General features: G+C 40.4%; 1 protein-coding gene across 1 annotated transcript; it reads right to left on the bottom strand.

The window, feature by feature from the left end:
* Window positions 1-10,692: 10,692 nt before the first annotated feature.
* Window positions 10,693-16,771, bottom strand: LOC116930854 (centrosomal and chromosomal factor). Its single transcript, XM_045177618.1, has 2 exons — window positions 15,229-16,771; window positions 10,693-13,259 (listed from the first exon to the last, which is right to left on the bottom strand). The coding sequence occupies exons 1-2, from the start codon at window positions 16,202-16,204 to the stop codon at window positions 12,682-12,684; spliced, it is 1,554 nt and encodes a 517-aa protein (XP_045033553.1). The 5' UTR covers window positions 16,205-16,771; the 3' UTR covers window positions 10,693-12,681.
* Between the last annotated feature and the right edge of the window lie 615 nt (window positions 16,772-17,386).

Raw genomic sequence — 17,386 nt, 5'->3', positions numbered from 1 at the left:
GGCGTAGTATATAGTTTTGCTTCCAATCTTTCCTTTTTTTTTTTGAAACCCCAGCCAAAAAAAAAAAAAGGGAGGACGGGATGGATTTATGTAAATATCTCCCTGTGTGTCTGTTCTCAAAGAGTTGAAAACGATTCTTTTTCGCCAAGGCACCGTGAAATTCCTCGAATTTCCGTTTTTAATTAGACCGTCGGTTTGAATGATGTCTAACTACATGATCATTCCTGTTTTTTCTTCTTAAAATAAAAAAAAATCATTTCATTTTTAAGGGATTTATAGTCCGCTGCTGTGTCATAATTATTTTGGCAAGCCAAAAAAAAAAGGGCGAATGTTGGGCAGCCACCATCGAGCGTCACTGATTTTAACGAATGATGAACGACCTTTCATCCCCCCGCCGGTCGTGTTCCAGCAGCGCGTCCGATGATTTAAAAAAAAAAAAATTATCCTCCCATCTTTTTTTCTTATTCCGTGAGGCGACTGATCCCCCCCCTCTTCTACCACTTTGGATGATAATTTGCTTCAAGAAGCCGGGCGTGCGTTCGCCCCCAAGAGGGTTTTACGAGTAGAGGGCTCTGCCTGGAAGCGGAGGCGTCGAATAGCCCAGGATGACGGGCAAACGAAATGTATGAATGATTAAGAAGAAAATGACAAAGAGAGGGGGGATGTTTGTGCAAAACTCGGCCATTTTTCTAATATATATTTTGGTCGATCCTTGAGGGAGGACATAAATGATGGAACAACGGTTCTAAATTGATGGGTCCACTAGATTATATTCCGTTTTATCGCTGCAATGATAGACAAGAGGGGAAAAACAATCGAAATATAAGATGGAAAAACAGTAGACGTCACGTAACCATGGACGGAAGGAGGAAAACAAATTTTTCCTACCCAGCAAAAATAATAAAAAACAGCGGCACAATCAACCGAAATTCATAGTCGAACAAGTTCGATGTCTTTTGTTTTCTCGCATCCGAAAAAAAGCCCAACAGACGTGCAAGAGGATTTCAAAAAAAAAAGGTAAAAAACAACAACAATAGACTGTGTCCAAAACGTCTCAAATGTTCGAGAGAAGACCAACAAAAAAAGAAGTGGTAATTAAACCAGATGGCCAATGTGGAACGAAGAAAAATAATAATCCCCTCTGTTGCGGCCACACGATCCTTTTTGGGGCCTTTTTTTTTCTTATAGACAGCAGTGTGTTTTCCAGTCGGATACTCACAAGCTCGTTAAAGTGGATCTGCAGGACTATATACGTACGCTATGCTGTAGTACGTTCTACAGCAATTATTGTTATTATGCCCTTGCGATACGTGCCATTAAAAACACAACACACAAAAAGGGCCTGGAACATTAATGGAGAAACCAATCAATGGAAAAAAAAAAAGAAACTTTCTCAGTTGATACCACACACACACACAGCCAAAGACTTCCCACACAGAACGCGTAGAGGTGCCCTTATTAGTTTTCTTAATTTCGGGGCAAATGCAATTGACGACAATTTTTCACGAGGGAAAGAAAAACAAAAAAGGACAGTGGCTTTTCTTTATACTTTTTTCTTATTCTACGCGATGCTGATTTATATCTCGTATTTTTGTCTTGGCTTTGACGGATATAGGGGTCACTAGAGACGAATGACGAAGTCTTCTATAAATCACTGGCCGGTCTAGATGACACCGAGGAAAAGATAAAAAAAAAAAAAGGACAACAACAAAAGGAAAAGGAGGATGGATAGTTGAAGAGGATTTCCTTCTTGTTTCGTTTCCTTTTTCCATGTCGTTCCTTATTAACAAAGAGAGAAAGATGACAGAAAGATCACAAAGAATGACAACGTTCACACACAAAATGTTGTCAAACGGCCAAAGGATATTTCTCATTTTCAAAATAGAAAAAAAGACTTTTATTTCTTTCTTTTTCTTCGTCCTTTTTCTTTTGTTGTACTACAAATAATTGCCGTCGTGTTACACAATAACAGCAGCCCCCCTACAATAAACACAAATTTACCTGCTTCGCTAGAAACGCAACTCTCTCTTTCATAGCTATCGATACGTATAGTTGAAATCAACAAAAACGATTGCACAGATAAAGAGAGAGAGCCGATTCCCGAAAATTGATTCGGCAAGGCAAATTGTCTTTTTGAATTCCAGCTGCCGTATCAAAGACAACCATCGGACGGAAACATTAAAAGAAAAAAACAGAACAACGTCGACATGATAATAACATTGAGAAAATTATCAGAGTGGAACTCGGACAACAAAACAGGAAAAAATAAAAAAAGCTAGAGGGGGTAGGGGATCGATTGTCTTCTGACGTAATCGAATGTGCCTGACACTGGTGCCACAAAAGTTACCTACGCTTCTAAAAAGAAACAATTTTTTTTTTTATCCCTTCCAAAGGGAAAAGTTTTGTTTACGGATGGATGATGACGTCACGGCTATGTGGCTTGCGACAAAGTCTATGAAGCAAAACACGAAAACAAAAAAAGGGGAGCGATACGAAGAGACAAATGCCAAATTCCTTTTGTTTGAATTTTGTTTTTTGTTGGCAAGTCGATTGGCCGTGCCGAGAATTTTGGCCACTCCTATAACGACGGCGACCCGCTTTTGACTTTTGTTTTCCTTTCCCCCCCATTTAAAAATCATTATTCAACAACGTCGTCTTTTGTTTTTGAAAAAAAAAAATAATAACGGCCGGCTCCGACGTTGAATCGAACCGGCTCTTCGCATTTGGTTTGGATTGGTAGACATTGGCGAATTCCGTCGTGCGGCAATGCATTTTCAGCCGCACAGCAACAGCCATTTTTAATTAGTCATCTGTTATTTTCGGTTCAAAAAAATTGCACGTCATCCTGCGACAAGGAAATGAAACAAATTCCTACCAGTAGAGGGGAACATTCGAAAACAAGATGGAGTATCTCGTTTTTACTTGATTTATTTATATTAATGTTGCTTTTACGTTGTGTGCGCACGTTTATTATTCACAATTGAGAAAGATCCATCACACTAATGGGCTTTCAAAATGTAGGCTTTCCTTCCAAAGGTCTCGAACGCCAGTTTTTTTTATTTTTAAAGGTTTCCGGGGGAAATGTTCCAATATAAATTTGGTTCATGGCCGTTCCGTTCCTCCATTAACAAATGGGGGTGTAGGGGAGTTTGTTATTTTCTTCTACGTCGTCATGGTGTGTGTTCATTAAATATGTGTAACACTATTCGCTGGAATTAAACGAACACACAAGAAAAAAAAAAAAGGGACCCCATTGTATTTAAAAGATTCGTCGATCGTTTGTTCCATGTTTTCGTTCGATCGAATGACTCGGTTAAAACAGGACCAACAAAATTTGACGTAAACAAACGTGGGTGGATGTGCCGACAATGAAAACAAAATAAACGAACAATAACTTTCTTTCTCGCAAATTAAGGATAGGTACGTTGTTTTTAGTTTTATGAGAACACCGCCAACTTTCAATGACGTTGAGAAAAACACAAATTCTCGAACAAACAAATGGAACGTTGTATACTCCAATCAATTTTGTTTTTTTAAATCAGATAATCGACACGTGAGTTTAAAGAAAAAGAAGGAAATGATTGCCATTTTCGATTGATGTGCGTGAAAGTGGATTCGTATAACACAAATCTGTCGAGTTGATTAACTTCATCGCGTCGCTCTCACGACGGACTCGCTGAAAACACCCTTGACGCGTTCTACACAACTGCAATAGCGTCCACGACGTCGAGTCAATTAGTTCGGGACGAACCCCTCCCATTTTTTCGTTCGTTAATTGCCTCGCGCGTGTTACAAGAAGCGTCTCAAACAATCACAATCATAAAGGCAAAGATATAGTCCACCATTTGACACACGAATTGGATGGCTGATGAGTTTCGCCCAGGAGCTTAAAGGTGTGCATCCCCTCAAAAAAAAAAGCAGATCTCCACACACACACCCCCCAAAAAAAATGAATAAATAATGAAAAAAAAAAAAGCTTTTAGAGCTGAGAAGAAAAAAATTTTCGTTTTGAAAAGATTTCAAAAAAAAAAAAAGAAAAAGGTGGGAAGAGCCATTTTGATGGTGTTACTTACTATTTAAAAAAAAAGTGCATTGTAACTCTCTGGTCTATAGACATGTGAGAGTTGGTGCAGCACAAGACATTTAAAAAGGACGAAAAGGATTTTCAAGTTGGCTGCTCCCTAAAGTGGGGGCCAAAGTTCTTTTGATATATTAGTTTCTTCTTCTTCTTCTTTTCATGGCAGCTACGTCAGCCACTGTGACGGTATAGAAGTAAAAAAAAAAAAAAAACTTTTTTTTCAAGGGGGGAGGTAGAACCCCGTCGTCTTTAATGCGGCGTCCATTCGCTCCAATCGGTCAGGACCCATCTCATATATTCCTTTATCTTTTTGATGTATTGAATTTCTTTCTATCCGGGCAACGCCTCTTTTTGCACTTTCTGTAGACGACAGCTCTTTGCTCCGATTCCTAATCAAAAATTTTTTTTTTCTTGAAAAAAAAGTGGTAGGAAAACTCATTTTCCACGAATCTATTTTTCAATATGCGCGGATAATCAATGTCTAATTATGGCGAGTTTCTAGAATTGGTTTTTTGGAACAATTGATTTTTTTTTTTGTCGATCCACAATTTTATTAGACTTTGAACGTCCCTTTTGTGAGCGTTTTTATCGATTGCGGACTTTGAATGATACAAAGTAGTGCAATATACACTTTAGTATTGAAAGGGAAGATGAAATAAATCGATAGATCCCATTTTGATGTGAATCGAAGCTCCTTTTTTCTGTCCGGAGGCCAATGAAAACTGTCGTTAAGGATTTACCGTTACGCAATGACATCAATAACGGCGGAGCCCATCCATCAAACTGAGGCAGGAAATAACCAAATGTTTTCAAAAGAAAATTGGAGAAATCTGACAAGTTTCAATTGTCTTTGGTCATCTGCATAATATACTTCATCTGTTACGAATGGAAAGTTCGGAATCATCCCCCCCCCTTTTCAAACTAAAAATCGAAAGACGACAAGACAATGGTCATGTCATAAAAATTTTCGTATACGTTAATTGCCGAGTCTGTGGCAATCGACAGGGGCAATCCAGCTGGCCCTGACTTTTTTTTTTTTTTACTCCTCCGTCTACGTATATAGTTGCTGTTGACGAACACAACACGACACATGCAATAGAACAATAAAACCTATATCGATTTATTGACCTGTACTCCGCCCCTACACCGCCAGCCACCCCTCCGTGTGTGTTGCTTATCATTCGATGCCGGAGCTTTTCTTTTTTTTTCTTTCTTCCCAAAAGTAGAATTAATGGACACCCCCCCAGTCCCACCCCAATTTTCTTTTTTTTTTATATTTTATTTCCCCCTCCCTTTTTTCGTGTACGTGCTGGATCGTATCCTTATTTTTTTCTCCCTTTCAGCACAGCAGTTGTTCATTCTTCCTTAGCCTCACTTATCGGCTGCTTCCATTATTCTCATTTATTATAAATGGAGGAAATATCCCGTCTGCGTTACTGTCGCACGTCCCACATCAATTCAAAGGAGAGGCCCCGTTTTTATTTATTTTTTTTTTTGGGTTGGGACGTTTTGCTGCTGAACGTGAGGCTGAAAACGTTTTTGAAAGGTGTTGCCACTCCACCCTTCGTCTATACATCTTTCATGTGGGTTGTATATATAGGTAGTTGAATCAAGTTAGAACTCGTTGCTATTTTTTCTAATGAATTCTGGCGATGAAAGACATTTTCGGTAGGGTTTGAATGTTTTCTAATGAGCAAAAGGGGGGGGCCATTTCGATTTACTTCCAACGGGGAAGACAAGAGAGGGGGCACATGTATAAAAAGAATTATGCATATATTTGACGGATGGGAAGTTTAATCATCAGCTGATTTTGTTTTTTTAAAAAAACCCTTTGATCCATTCCAAATGGACTAGCGTATCCCAATGGGAAGAAGAAAGAACAACAAAAACGAGCCATTTCATCTATGACGCCATTTTGGCCGACACACAAAAGAGGCAATCACGAACGCTGGCTGTTCACGGCTCCAAATATGTCCAGCAACCATTTATTGGAAACATATTGGACCCATAAAAATGACTTGTGAAGAATTCTTCTTTTTTTCCTCCTTTATATCTGCAAAACCCTCATCCATCTTGCCACCATGTCGTTTAGACCAAGAATCCCCTCCCCAACATCTTTGATATGTAGAAAGTAATAAAACGCTGCGGGTCTAGTCGTCCGTCAAGAGCCTTTTTTTGTGTGTGTCTCTTTTCATCCGACAGGAATTTGTACGTCCCCCCTTTTTTTTAGATTTTTCCGGAAATATCGAGGAACTAACATGCGGAAGAATCATCATCCGCTGGACCACACACACACACACGAAACGGATCTACATTTTCGATTTTTATTCTTCAGCTGGACGAGATGTTACATTTCTCCCATGGTTGCCAATATGAAAATAATTTCACGTAGACGTTAAAAAAAAAACAAATTCGATTCAATCGAGACATGTGCAAACGACAATCGTTGAATGCCAGAGGGGGGGTACTTGTCTGTTTTTTTGTGTGTGTTGCTTTTCACGGTCGCGTGAGTGTGTGATTGAGTTGAGCTCTTCCCCTATCGCTAGAGATTCTGTCCGATTTCAAAAAAATATATATTCCTACTACCCCCTACTACTACCCCCGTCTGCAATGTGCCAGTGTCAACTCACAGTGCCATGGATTTCAACCTCCCCCGAACTTTTGATGCTGGGCCCCCATCGTCTCTTGTTCCATGCACACACACACACCAAAAAAAGGGGGGGAGGGACCCCTAGCAAAGCTTTCCAAGATTTGCTCTGGTCGTTAGTAATGGCCCTTTTCCCTTCTCTCTCTGTCTGAAGGCGCTCTATACACAACTGCTGGCAGCTGACAAACAAAGAGTCTGGCCATTGTCAACCTCCTCCGTTTCTTTAACGCTCTGTCGGTGTAGTATGTATTTATATATCTTGTATTTCTTTCGCAGGCCCCTCTACTTCCCTTTTTCAAGCTGGCCATGTGTCTTGTCTTTAAAAGATATACACACTCGCCCTTTTTTTTTTAAAGAAAAAAAAAGAGACGTCCGACTTTTTTCAATATTTGCCAGCCACCGACGCCAGACTTTAAAAAAAACGTGAGGATCGGCTGGACTGGCAAACGTGGAATACTTAAATAATTATGGGCCACTGTGACGAAGATGACTGATGAGAAAAGAATGTTACAAAGTTGTTAAAAATGAAATAAAAGATTCTTTTCTTGAATGTCTATTGTTATGTTGGGGAAACATTTTGAAAACAATGTGCAAGGTCTTAAACAAATGAGATTCTTTTTGAATCAGTGTCTCTTTTGTGTAAAAGTAGGATGACTTGGCATGGCACCAAGGAAATCTCTGAATAGATAAATCGCATGTTTTATAAATGTCACGTCCAATTTGAGCCAACTCTTTTTTAGATTCTCAATTTAAAAAAGGAGATTGAAAATCACCTGAAAGACAACAATCATGTTCTCCTTAGTATGAAACGGAAGAATTGCATCCTAAACAAGATCGACAAGAAACCGGTTATTTTTTTTTAAATATATAAATATAAACTTGTTTTTCCTTCTCCTCCTCATTTCTAATACATATAATACATCAATATTATACAAGTTTGCTGTCCCTTATTTTCTCTAGCAAGTCCTTTATGTACATAAAGGGCGAGTGGAAAAAAAAAAAAAGTTGTGTACAACAGACACACCCAAAAAAGAGAACGGCATCACAGAAAGAAAGAAAAAAAAGCGGAGGGGGGGATATATATACAAGAGGCTTCTTCGGGGGAGGGTATACACACTGTGTGTCGGATATTTGAACCATGTTGATATGCTTCATGGATCACACGAGCTGCTAGGTTCTCTCTCCTTTGTGCACACACTGTGCTGTTCAATGTGTGTTATGTGAGAAGAGAGAGGCTGTGGTACGGAATTATCCAGCTGGAAATTCTCAGGAAATTCTACACATTCAACAACACACACACACACACACACAAAAATTGAGATCACTTTTTTTTTTCTTTCTCTGTTTAAGAAAAAAAAAATAGAGAAATTCAAAAGATGGAACATTTTTTTTTTGAAAAAGGAAAAAACTTTGCTTTTATCCTCCCACATAACCGGTTTCTAAGCAATCGATCACGATCAATCGTCAAAACTCTTAGATAACGATTTGCTATAAACCCGTTTGCAGCTGTCGCAAAAAATTCGTAGGAGAAATGAATTCAAACTAAAAATATTAACTTTAGTTTTACAGGCCTCCGGTTGAAAGCAGGAAATGAGGGACGTCGAGAAGAATCACTACAAGTTGATGCTCTCGCAACGTGTGACACACACAAAGATGATTACAACAGCAGACGTGGCACAGAGAGGTTAAGGGTTGAAGAAGTGTCGTTGTGTCCGTTACAATCATTTCTTCAACTCTACTACATTTTAAGTCAATTAGCAGTCAAGGTGGAATAGTAGCAAGTTTACCGGGTACGTTGGACGTTTCGAATCAAACAAAGACGAAACGCAGTTGGCCTTTGTTTCCTTTTTAAAAGAAGAGAGACATAAAAAAAGATCGTACAACTTTTAATTGCTATACAGTAAGTAAGTAAGAAATGTAGGTACATAATTGTGGAAAGTTTGGACAAAGCGAATCTCTCTTTTTCTTTATTTCTCTAATGATGTTGTAAAATTTGGAAGAAAAACAAAATTAGAAAACGAGGGGAAATGAATTGCAACGATCTCTCAAAACTGGATCTTCATCGTTTGCAGCAGACGCAAGTGATTGGTCGGCAAGGACCCTGTCTACGACACGTAGAAATCCATCCAAGTTTAGGACACTAAACAGACGAGACAACTGGCCGATCTCTCGTAGGTCGTAACGTATACAATAGAGACCCCCCCCCCCACAAAAAAAATTAAGTTCTTTGACACACACACATAGAAATAAAAAGGGCATCTGCTGGGCCGCTCTTCGCAGTCGGAACGAGAAATACAAAGAAAAAGTACAAGTGGATGTTTCTACGCAATCTTTAAAAAACAACCTTTGGTGTGTGTGTGTGTGTGTGTACAGGGAATGATGTAACAAATATTCATCAATGTGTCTTAACAATTTCGTTTTTTTTTTTTTCTACTTTAAAGGGATTCAATCCAAACGTCTATTGTTGTTTTGATAACGAATTGAAAAACACGACCATGTTTGGGAGGGTTAGTCTTTTTTAGACAGAGAAGAACGGCGCTCGAGGCAACTAACTGAATTTCGTTTCATTCAATCGCGCCGCCACTGGTAGACGGAAGAGAGAACACGGTACACCCAATCAGATAAATAATACAGAAAGAGACGAATCATTTTCTGCCTTATTCAGCTCATTTTAATGAGCTACACACTTCCTTATATTGTAAATACATCCATTGATTTCCATCTTTTTAACATTCGTAATCAAAGAGTTTCCCCCCTCATGCCCCCACCTCCACCCCTAAATTGTTACATAATTGCAACGAGAAAGTTTGGGGACATCATTTCCCCCACCGATTGCCATCAACTTGCTTCCCATTTTAAATTCGTATATACCTCGGGAACAAACAAACAAAAAAAAACTGAGAGGGCTCTGGATGATAAGATCGGGTCGCGAGCCATAAGACGGAGGAGGGTTGTTTGTCACAGAGATATTGATCGATTGAGCTTGCGTGTTAGCGACTCTGAAGAAGAAGAAAAAAAAAAGGGAATCTTTAGAAAAAAATAAAAACTTATTTTTCTTGAGGATTTTCAGCACACACAATAACAAACACACACACACACACAAAAAAAGAGATAGAGAAAAACAGTCTTTGTCTCTATCGCTACTTTGTTTGTTTTCTAAAAAGGATGTGTATAAATAAGAACCCGGAGATTTTAGAGCCGGAGAAACCCTACACACACAAGTTGATGAATAACCTGATTCTTTCGTTTTGTTGTTCCAGGAGCAGAAAAAAAAAAAAAGGTCCATCTGGAATTCCGTACACGCACGCAGTCCTTTGAAACACAAATGTCAGCCGGAAGTTTGGTACACACACACACAAAAGAAATTCAAAATTTCGTAGTTTTCTTTTTTTTTCAATTCATTATTTTACCTTATGCAGCCAATAGTTTTCTTTTAAATTTTGCTTTATCGGCTGCGTATTTCATTAGCAAGTCCATGTTCGACGAACTCCCCCCTGAAAAAAAAAAATGTTTTCAAAGAATGGCACCTGGGTGGCAAAATAAAGAAAATAGGGCGCGGTGCCACATCTACCACCTTTTATTTTTGAAAAAAAAAAATCCTTTGCAGACGTAGACACAGCTTCGCAAGTGACACTGCATCGCTAATGACTTTCACAATCTTATTGCCTGCGCCTGAGAAACATTATCGTGTGGAGGGGGGACTGTGTGACCCTCGTCACACAGTTGTCCATCGCGTTATCAGACCTCGCCCATTCGGCTGTTCTTTGGCAACAAGGCGATTCTCTTTCAGTGTTTCCAAGAGCTGCACTTGTACACATTGTTGAAGAGTGTACCGTGCACGAGTAACTGCATATCTTTTTAGATATTCACAGACACTCTTTGGGTGTTATGTCGTCCATTTGTTGAGCAAAACAAAAATGTCGCCCCACTTTTCGTTGAAATTATTTAGAACAAAAAACAGCGGTTCTTGACATGAAAAATAATCGTGTATGATATCCATATTAAAGATGTAATAGTGTTTTTTTTTTTTGTTTAATTCACATACACACACACACACACAAGAGATGAGGGAGGGAGGGGCAAAATCCAGCAAAAAACTCGACCATTTTTTTTTCTTTCTTAATATATCACAGTTACAAGCACAAAATTGATTGATTTTACAACGAGACAGAGGGAGGGGGGGAAATGAAAATAAGCGCTATCGAAATGATGTACCGAAATCCATCGTGACCAATCATATAAAAGAAAATTAGAATCGTCTTACTTTTTTGTTGTTAGTTTTAGGAATTTGTTTTATTTAAAGAAATGCTAAAATATTCCCTCCTTTTCCGTGTGTTAAGACTTTTTTTTTTCTTTCCAAGTGTGTGTGTGTGTTCCATTTAAGGAGGGGGAAAAAATGCGACTAGTCACGTGACTGTGCCCGCACGTTCGATGAACCCATTTTTTTTTTCTCTCTTTCTGTTGTCAATTTTTTGCATCTCCTAAATTAAGAAAAAAAAAATAAACATACAAGGAGGAGGTTCAACTGATCGAACAGGAAGACTGTCTTCGTCCAAAAAAAAAAACAAACTGCAATCGCATTTCAAAAGAAAAAGACGACCGAAAAAAATCCAAAAATACACGGCCCCTGAGGATCAAACAATAAAAGGGAAAGAAGAAATGAAAAAGAAAAACGCGTGTGACATCAGAAATGAAAAAAAGAAATAACATGGGGTGGTGCATCCCTCCTCATTCCAGGTGAGAAAAGATGGCGTGTAAATTCAAAGGACTAGCAAAAGGATCCGAAAAATTATTTTTTTTTCGTCATACACACACAAAAAGTCACACACACACACATGGGGGGAAAAAAAATTAAATAAAAACACTGAAAATGGATAGACAGCATTTCTGAATCCCATTGGCCATTTCCCTATCCAACATTATACTCATAAATATGCGTGAAGACAGGGGAAAAAAAAAACAAGTGGTGAGGAAAGTAGAATGACGACAAGGAAATGATAAACAACGACGAGTTTTTTTTTCTTTTTTCGCTCTTTTTCCAGTTTTTTACAACTCGACTAAAAATGGGTTTCCCTTTGGAACATTCGAAAATAGATATATATATTTATTGTATATATATATATAGACCTATGTGGTAAAATTGTAGTATGTTTATGTATAGAAGAGGCACGTCAGAGATATAAAGTTTTTTTTTCCTTTCTTTTTAGACGTTTGTCGTGTGTAGGCCGCCATTTTGCGTTGACAAATGAGCCTATAACAATCGTACAAGCCGGAAAGGGATTTTCGGTTGTTTCGTTACACACACACACACACACACATAAACAGGGAAACGGAAAAGAATTGTGTCGTTCTCTCCCATTACTTCAAATGAATGAAAAAATGCAGCGCCAAAAAAAATGTCCCAATTTAAATCGATTTTTTCCTTCCCCTTCTTGATTCCTACCCTCACAAAATATTGGACGATAACACAAACAATCCAGTTTTGAAAAAAAGGAAAAATATGGGTTTTTTAAAAAACACCTTCGAGACGGGGGAGGAAAAATGAGGGTAGGATGATTCGATGACGCTGGATTGCTGATGGACGACAAGGATAACACACACACACACATACACACACATAATTTAAAATAAAAAACGACTGATGCGGGAATCCGAGCAAAAGTGTGGGTAAAACGGGGCGTGTTTTAAGGAATTAAAAGTTTGAATTGCAATTTTCAAAAAAAAAAAGAAGAAAAAAACGGAATAAGCATCACATTGGAAGAGAAACCAACTAACACAGTAATCAGCCTTTGATTTTGAAAAAAAAAAAAAGTTTTTTTTTTGTTTGTTTTCTGAGGAAAAACCGTCGCTGACAAAAAGAAAAACATGGCGGCCGCCTAACAAAAAAAAAAAATATGGTCGGGTAAAAAAAAAAAAGAAAAGGAATGGCGATTCCATCAAACAATTTCCTTTTTTTTCAGCAGTGAAACTTGAGAGGCTGAGCGGATGCATGCATCCAGGCTGGTGAGGACGTGACGTAACGGTGACTTGCGGCGGCGGCAGCAGCTGCAGCAGCGGCCACAAAAGCCGCCTCGGCCGCGGCCTGAATCGACGATGGATTCGGCATCCATTGAGCCGTCGAATAGAGTCGCTGCATCTTATCGGACGTGGTAGACATACCACCACCACCACCACCAGACGATGGAATCACTTCTGGTGAACGCTTCCGGCGCCTATTGATCACCGTTTGCGGCTGTTGCGGTTGCTGATCGATATTGTGAAATGCGGCCATCTGTTGGTAAGTGGGTTGTTGTTGTTGCTGCTGCTGCTGTTGTTGTTGTTGTGGTGGAGCGTAATTGAATCCGGCGGAAGAGGCGGTAGCGCCAGCAGGAGGACTCCAATGTTGGTTCATCCAACCCGCACCGCCACCCACGCCCGTTGGCCCCGCATAAACATTGGGAGGAGGAAGGCTGGGTCGAGCCGCTAAACAACAAGATGGGCATCCGCACGGAGCTCCTCCGCCGCCCGTAGAATTATTCCGGATGGCACCTGAAACTACGCACACACGCACAGAGAGAGAGAGAGAGAGAAACGGACCGTCAGCACAAAACGAAAAAAAAAAAATTCTTTTTCAAACTATAAAAAAAAAAAAGAAGAATCAACCAACCAAAATGTACGACATATTCTATTTATCTATTCTATTCCATCCTGTCAAGTCTCTCCGTCTCGACGCATTCACAAGGAAAAGAGAACAAGGAAAAAGAGATTGTGACAGAGGGGGGGGCGGATCGTCAAATGTCGGCCATTGGTTGACGTCACTGGAGCGGATGGAGGGGGTAGAGAGGCTATCTTTTCATCCATCCAAGACGGATGGAAGACTCTACAAAAGCTATTCCTGAAAGAGTCCCCCCTCTTCCATTTTCTATAGGAAAAAGAGCCAAAGCCATTCAAATGTTTTTTATTTTTATAATAGAGAAAGGACCAGCCAGAGAATCCGGCCGGATTTATCCCTGTCCCTTTAAAAAAAAAAGGGGGGGGGGGGAATGTCCATTATGACGACACGATGTCAATGTAATAATAGACGACAAAGACCGTTCCTTTTGGCCAATGGATGGCAACTCCAACGTGATAGTCGTGCGCATTTTTTTGTTGTTGAAACAATGGATGTGTCTACTTTCAGGGCCAATCGTTTCCCAAACTGCAATTGTCTTTTTTTTTTGTGTGTGCGAAGCCTTTTGATGAGACATTGTGAAGTGAGGCAATTAAAAAAAATAAAAATTGAATAATAACGTGTTTTATTTTGTGTGGAAAAGAGAGACGAATTCAACCGGAAGAGAAATTTCAGAGCGCTGAATGGAAGCTGCTAAATAGGAAACGGATTCAAACAATCAAGACGAGAACCAATTAATTTCCTGGAATTATTTTCATTTTGAAAAGAATTGAGAGGGGGGGGGATACAAAAATTGGCTCGAATAGAAATCTAGAGAATCTTAAGGATTCTTCCGCTTCAGCGATATTCATTCGAATATCTAAAAAATAAAATTGTGAGGATGTCTCGGACAAAGAAAGGGAAATGAGAAAATTCTGGAATGCCATCCGCATGACCGGAATCCAAGCACAAATATCATATTCTTTTTTTTTTTGTCCCCCCCCCTAAGAAATGGAATTCGAACATGAAAATAAAAGATAATAACGCAATGCAAGTCATAAATAGTTTTGCAACTTTTGTGACCGGAATAGAATCGCAATTTCTACGAAAGAAAAATTAATCCTCGGTACATAAAAAAAAAAGAGGCGTCGGAATCGGTCGCAATAAAAAAAAACCAACCAAACAAATAACGACATTTTTTTTTTTACGACATGAAAAAAAAAAAAATGTTCCGGCTGCTGGAATATTACTCGCATGGCTGGCAAAAGTCGTTTCGACAGGAAGACCCATTTCGAAAGTCTGGGCGGTGTGGAGAGAGAGAGAGAGAGAACAAATTATACTTTTTGCTCAATGTTCACTTGAAAAGGAAAAAAAACGGATGATGTGGGTTGTAAAAAAAAATAAAGTAGATTCCATGTATTCCCCTCCCCATTCTCAGACTACTACGCCATGTTTAATGATTACCTGGATATTATTACCTTTTCCTCCCTTCCATACCCGCAGGCTATTAATCCGCTTGATAGAATATCAATAATATCCAAGAGGAAAAAATCCCTCTCTCAAATAGATAAAGATGGCGTCCGGATAAAAAAAGGGGGGGGGGGGACGTCATTAAGAAGAGTTATACTATAAAGGGGAAAAAGAGGGAAGGGTATTAAATGACCTGTCAGGAGAAAGAGCGGATGGATTCCGAGGCCCTTGCGTTAATCGATACGAGCTAAAAAAGAAAAAGTAAAAAGGGGGAGGAAATGAGATTGAGCCCCATCACCTGATACCCGACGCAATTCCACCCACACAACCGTCTCTGTACGCCAACGGATGAGGATGAAATAAGATCGAAAGAGAAAGAACAAAAAAAAAAAAGTGACGACTTACTCGTAGAGTTGAGTTTCTGTTGTTGCATGGCTGCCGGATGAGACTTGACGGATGCGGCGGATGGCTTGTCACTTTTGATGCGAGTGCCTACCCCCTGCTGATTCCACTGGGGCGGATGGGACAGCGAGTTGGCCGTCGTCGTCCACGTCTGATAGCCAGTGGGCGTGGCCAATGGCACAGCAGAAGGACGAGGCGGGGCGAGGATCAGGAGCGGCTGGGCACCGGGTGGTGGACGTACAATCCGTGGCAAATCGTATTCGACGCTGCAATCCACGTGCAAAGGAGCGGAATAATCCTTTTTCGGATCGACCGATAGGCTGCGATTGACATTCGGCATCCGCACGGTGGTCGCGGCAGATTGATCAGCTGATTTCATTGCAGATTTCAAATTGCCAACGGCCGCCATATTGGTGGCCGCTAAAGATTCTTCGCGATTCTGATGTTTCTCCTGCAATGGCCGTCTGCAATCGTAGGCCTGTTGGAATCCATTCAACGACGGATATTGTTGTTGCTGCTGTTGTCTCTGCAAGTGACACATGGTACAACCAGACGGGCAAACACTAGCCGGAATGGAGTTTGATGACGGCCAAATTTGAGCGTGTTGATCAGACCAGACTGCTGTCGAACGCATTTTATCCGTGCATCGACGTTTGGCAGCCGGAGGCACATCCGTTGATGACGTCGTTCGTGACGACCAAGCCGATTCGGGTTGAGTCATTTTCATGGCGGTCGATTTGCCAGCACCAACGGCCGTTGTTGGTTGTTGGTGAAAGGCAGCAAAAGTGCTTCCGTAAGCCGGAATAGATGCCGAAGAGATTCGAGACGGTTGTGATGTCGCCATAGCGTTCGAATAAGCAGAGAATGAGCTGCTACGATTCGAACTGCTGCTGACGTCAGCCATATAACCGGCTGAGTAAACACCTCCTCCTCCTCCGCCGGCCGGAATTAATGGAGGAAACGCACACAAAGCCGACATTGTTGTATTGTGTATGTCGAGGCTAAAATGCCAGTCCTCCCCAATGGCCTAGGGAGCTTCTTTTCTCTCCGTTTCTCGTTGGGGCCCTTTTTTTTCTCTCTCTCTCTCTCTCTCTTTTACAAATGGCTGCCAGACAGCACGAAAAATGGGGGCCTATGGCGGGGGATGGAGAGTCGAGGGTGTGTGGAGGACAAGGGAAGAAAGAAAAAAAAAAAGATTCTGGGAACCACAAAACACAATGGAAAGAAAAAAGAGAGACACGAATTTTCTGCGTTGGCCACACTTGAAACACGAAAAAGATGAACACAGTATCACTAGATGTTATGTTGAAATTAATCCACAGACTAAATTTCTTTTAACACACGAATCAAACGAAGGGGATTAAAGAAATAAAAAGTCGAAAATGTTTCCTTTCTTCTCGGGAAATGTTTGAGTTTTTCTTGGTCTTGAGAAGCGTTGAAACGACCTTCTCTCTCACAACGTCAGTGGGCAACTGAAGTCGGCAAAATGGGCGACACAATGATGGGGTGTGCGATAGCGGTGGCGCTAGTATCGCCAAGCCAAGATGGCCGCCGCCTGGGTGCAGCCCGTAAGTTTTTTTTTTTTCTCCCCATTGAATCAACTCGCGTCATCAAGATCCCTATTCAACATCACGTAAACAAAACAACACACACAGACACACACAAAAAGTTGTGGCTAACGTTCGTTTGGCTTCTTCTCCGCCGCTTGATTGCGAATGAAAAAAACAACTCGATTTGATTTTTTTTTTTTCAGCCTCGTGGGCTACATATATACACGAGTCATTTATGATTTTTGATGGATGACGGCTCCGAAATGGCGCTGTGCCGGAGGGGGGATTCTCCCTTCCTTTTTCTTCATCTCAGCATGGCGGTAGATTTTTTTATTTTTCTCGTCCCAAAGACACAAACAACAGCCAGCAGGAAGAAGAGATGAATCGAGAGTTTGATTGCTACAACGAGCTTCTTTAAAAAAAAAGAGCTGCACGTGGAACAAGAAAGGGGTATGCCAGGGCAACCAAGAAAAAGACTGGACACATGTGACGTTGGTCGCGAACAAGTTGCAACATAAAACCGGAAAATCATCCAGGATTGGAAATTGTTTTCGAACATTACGTGGAAAAAAGGTGGCGAAGCATGCAATACAGGATATTATCATCTCTCT

This window comes from Daphnia magna, linkage group LG1 (genome assembly GCF_020631705.1).
Source record: "Daphnia magna isolate NIES linkage group LG1, ASM2063170v1.1, whole genome shotgun sequence".
Classification (NCBI taxonomy): domain Eukaryota; kingdom Metazoa; phylum Arthropoda; class Branchiopoda; order Diplostraca; family Daphniidae; genus Daphnia; species Daphnia magna.
The sequence above is the reverse complement of the archived record's forward strand: the minus strand, read 5'-3'. Positions and strand labels throughout refer to the sequence as shown.

Coding starts and splice junctions, on each gene's coding strand:
- LOC116930854 (XM_045177618.1), bottom strand. CDS start 16,204: ATGTCGGCTTTGTGTGCGTTTCCTCCATTAATTCCGGCCGGCGGAGGA. Junction 13,260..15,228: donor ACAGAAACTCAACTCTACGA/GTAAGTCGTCAC, acceptor GTGTGTGCGTAG/TTTCAGGTGCCATCCGGAAT.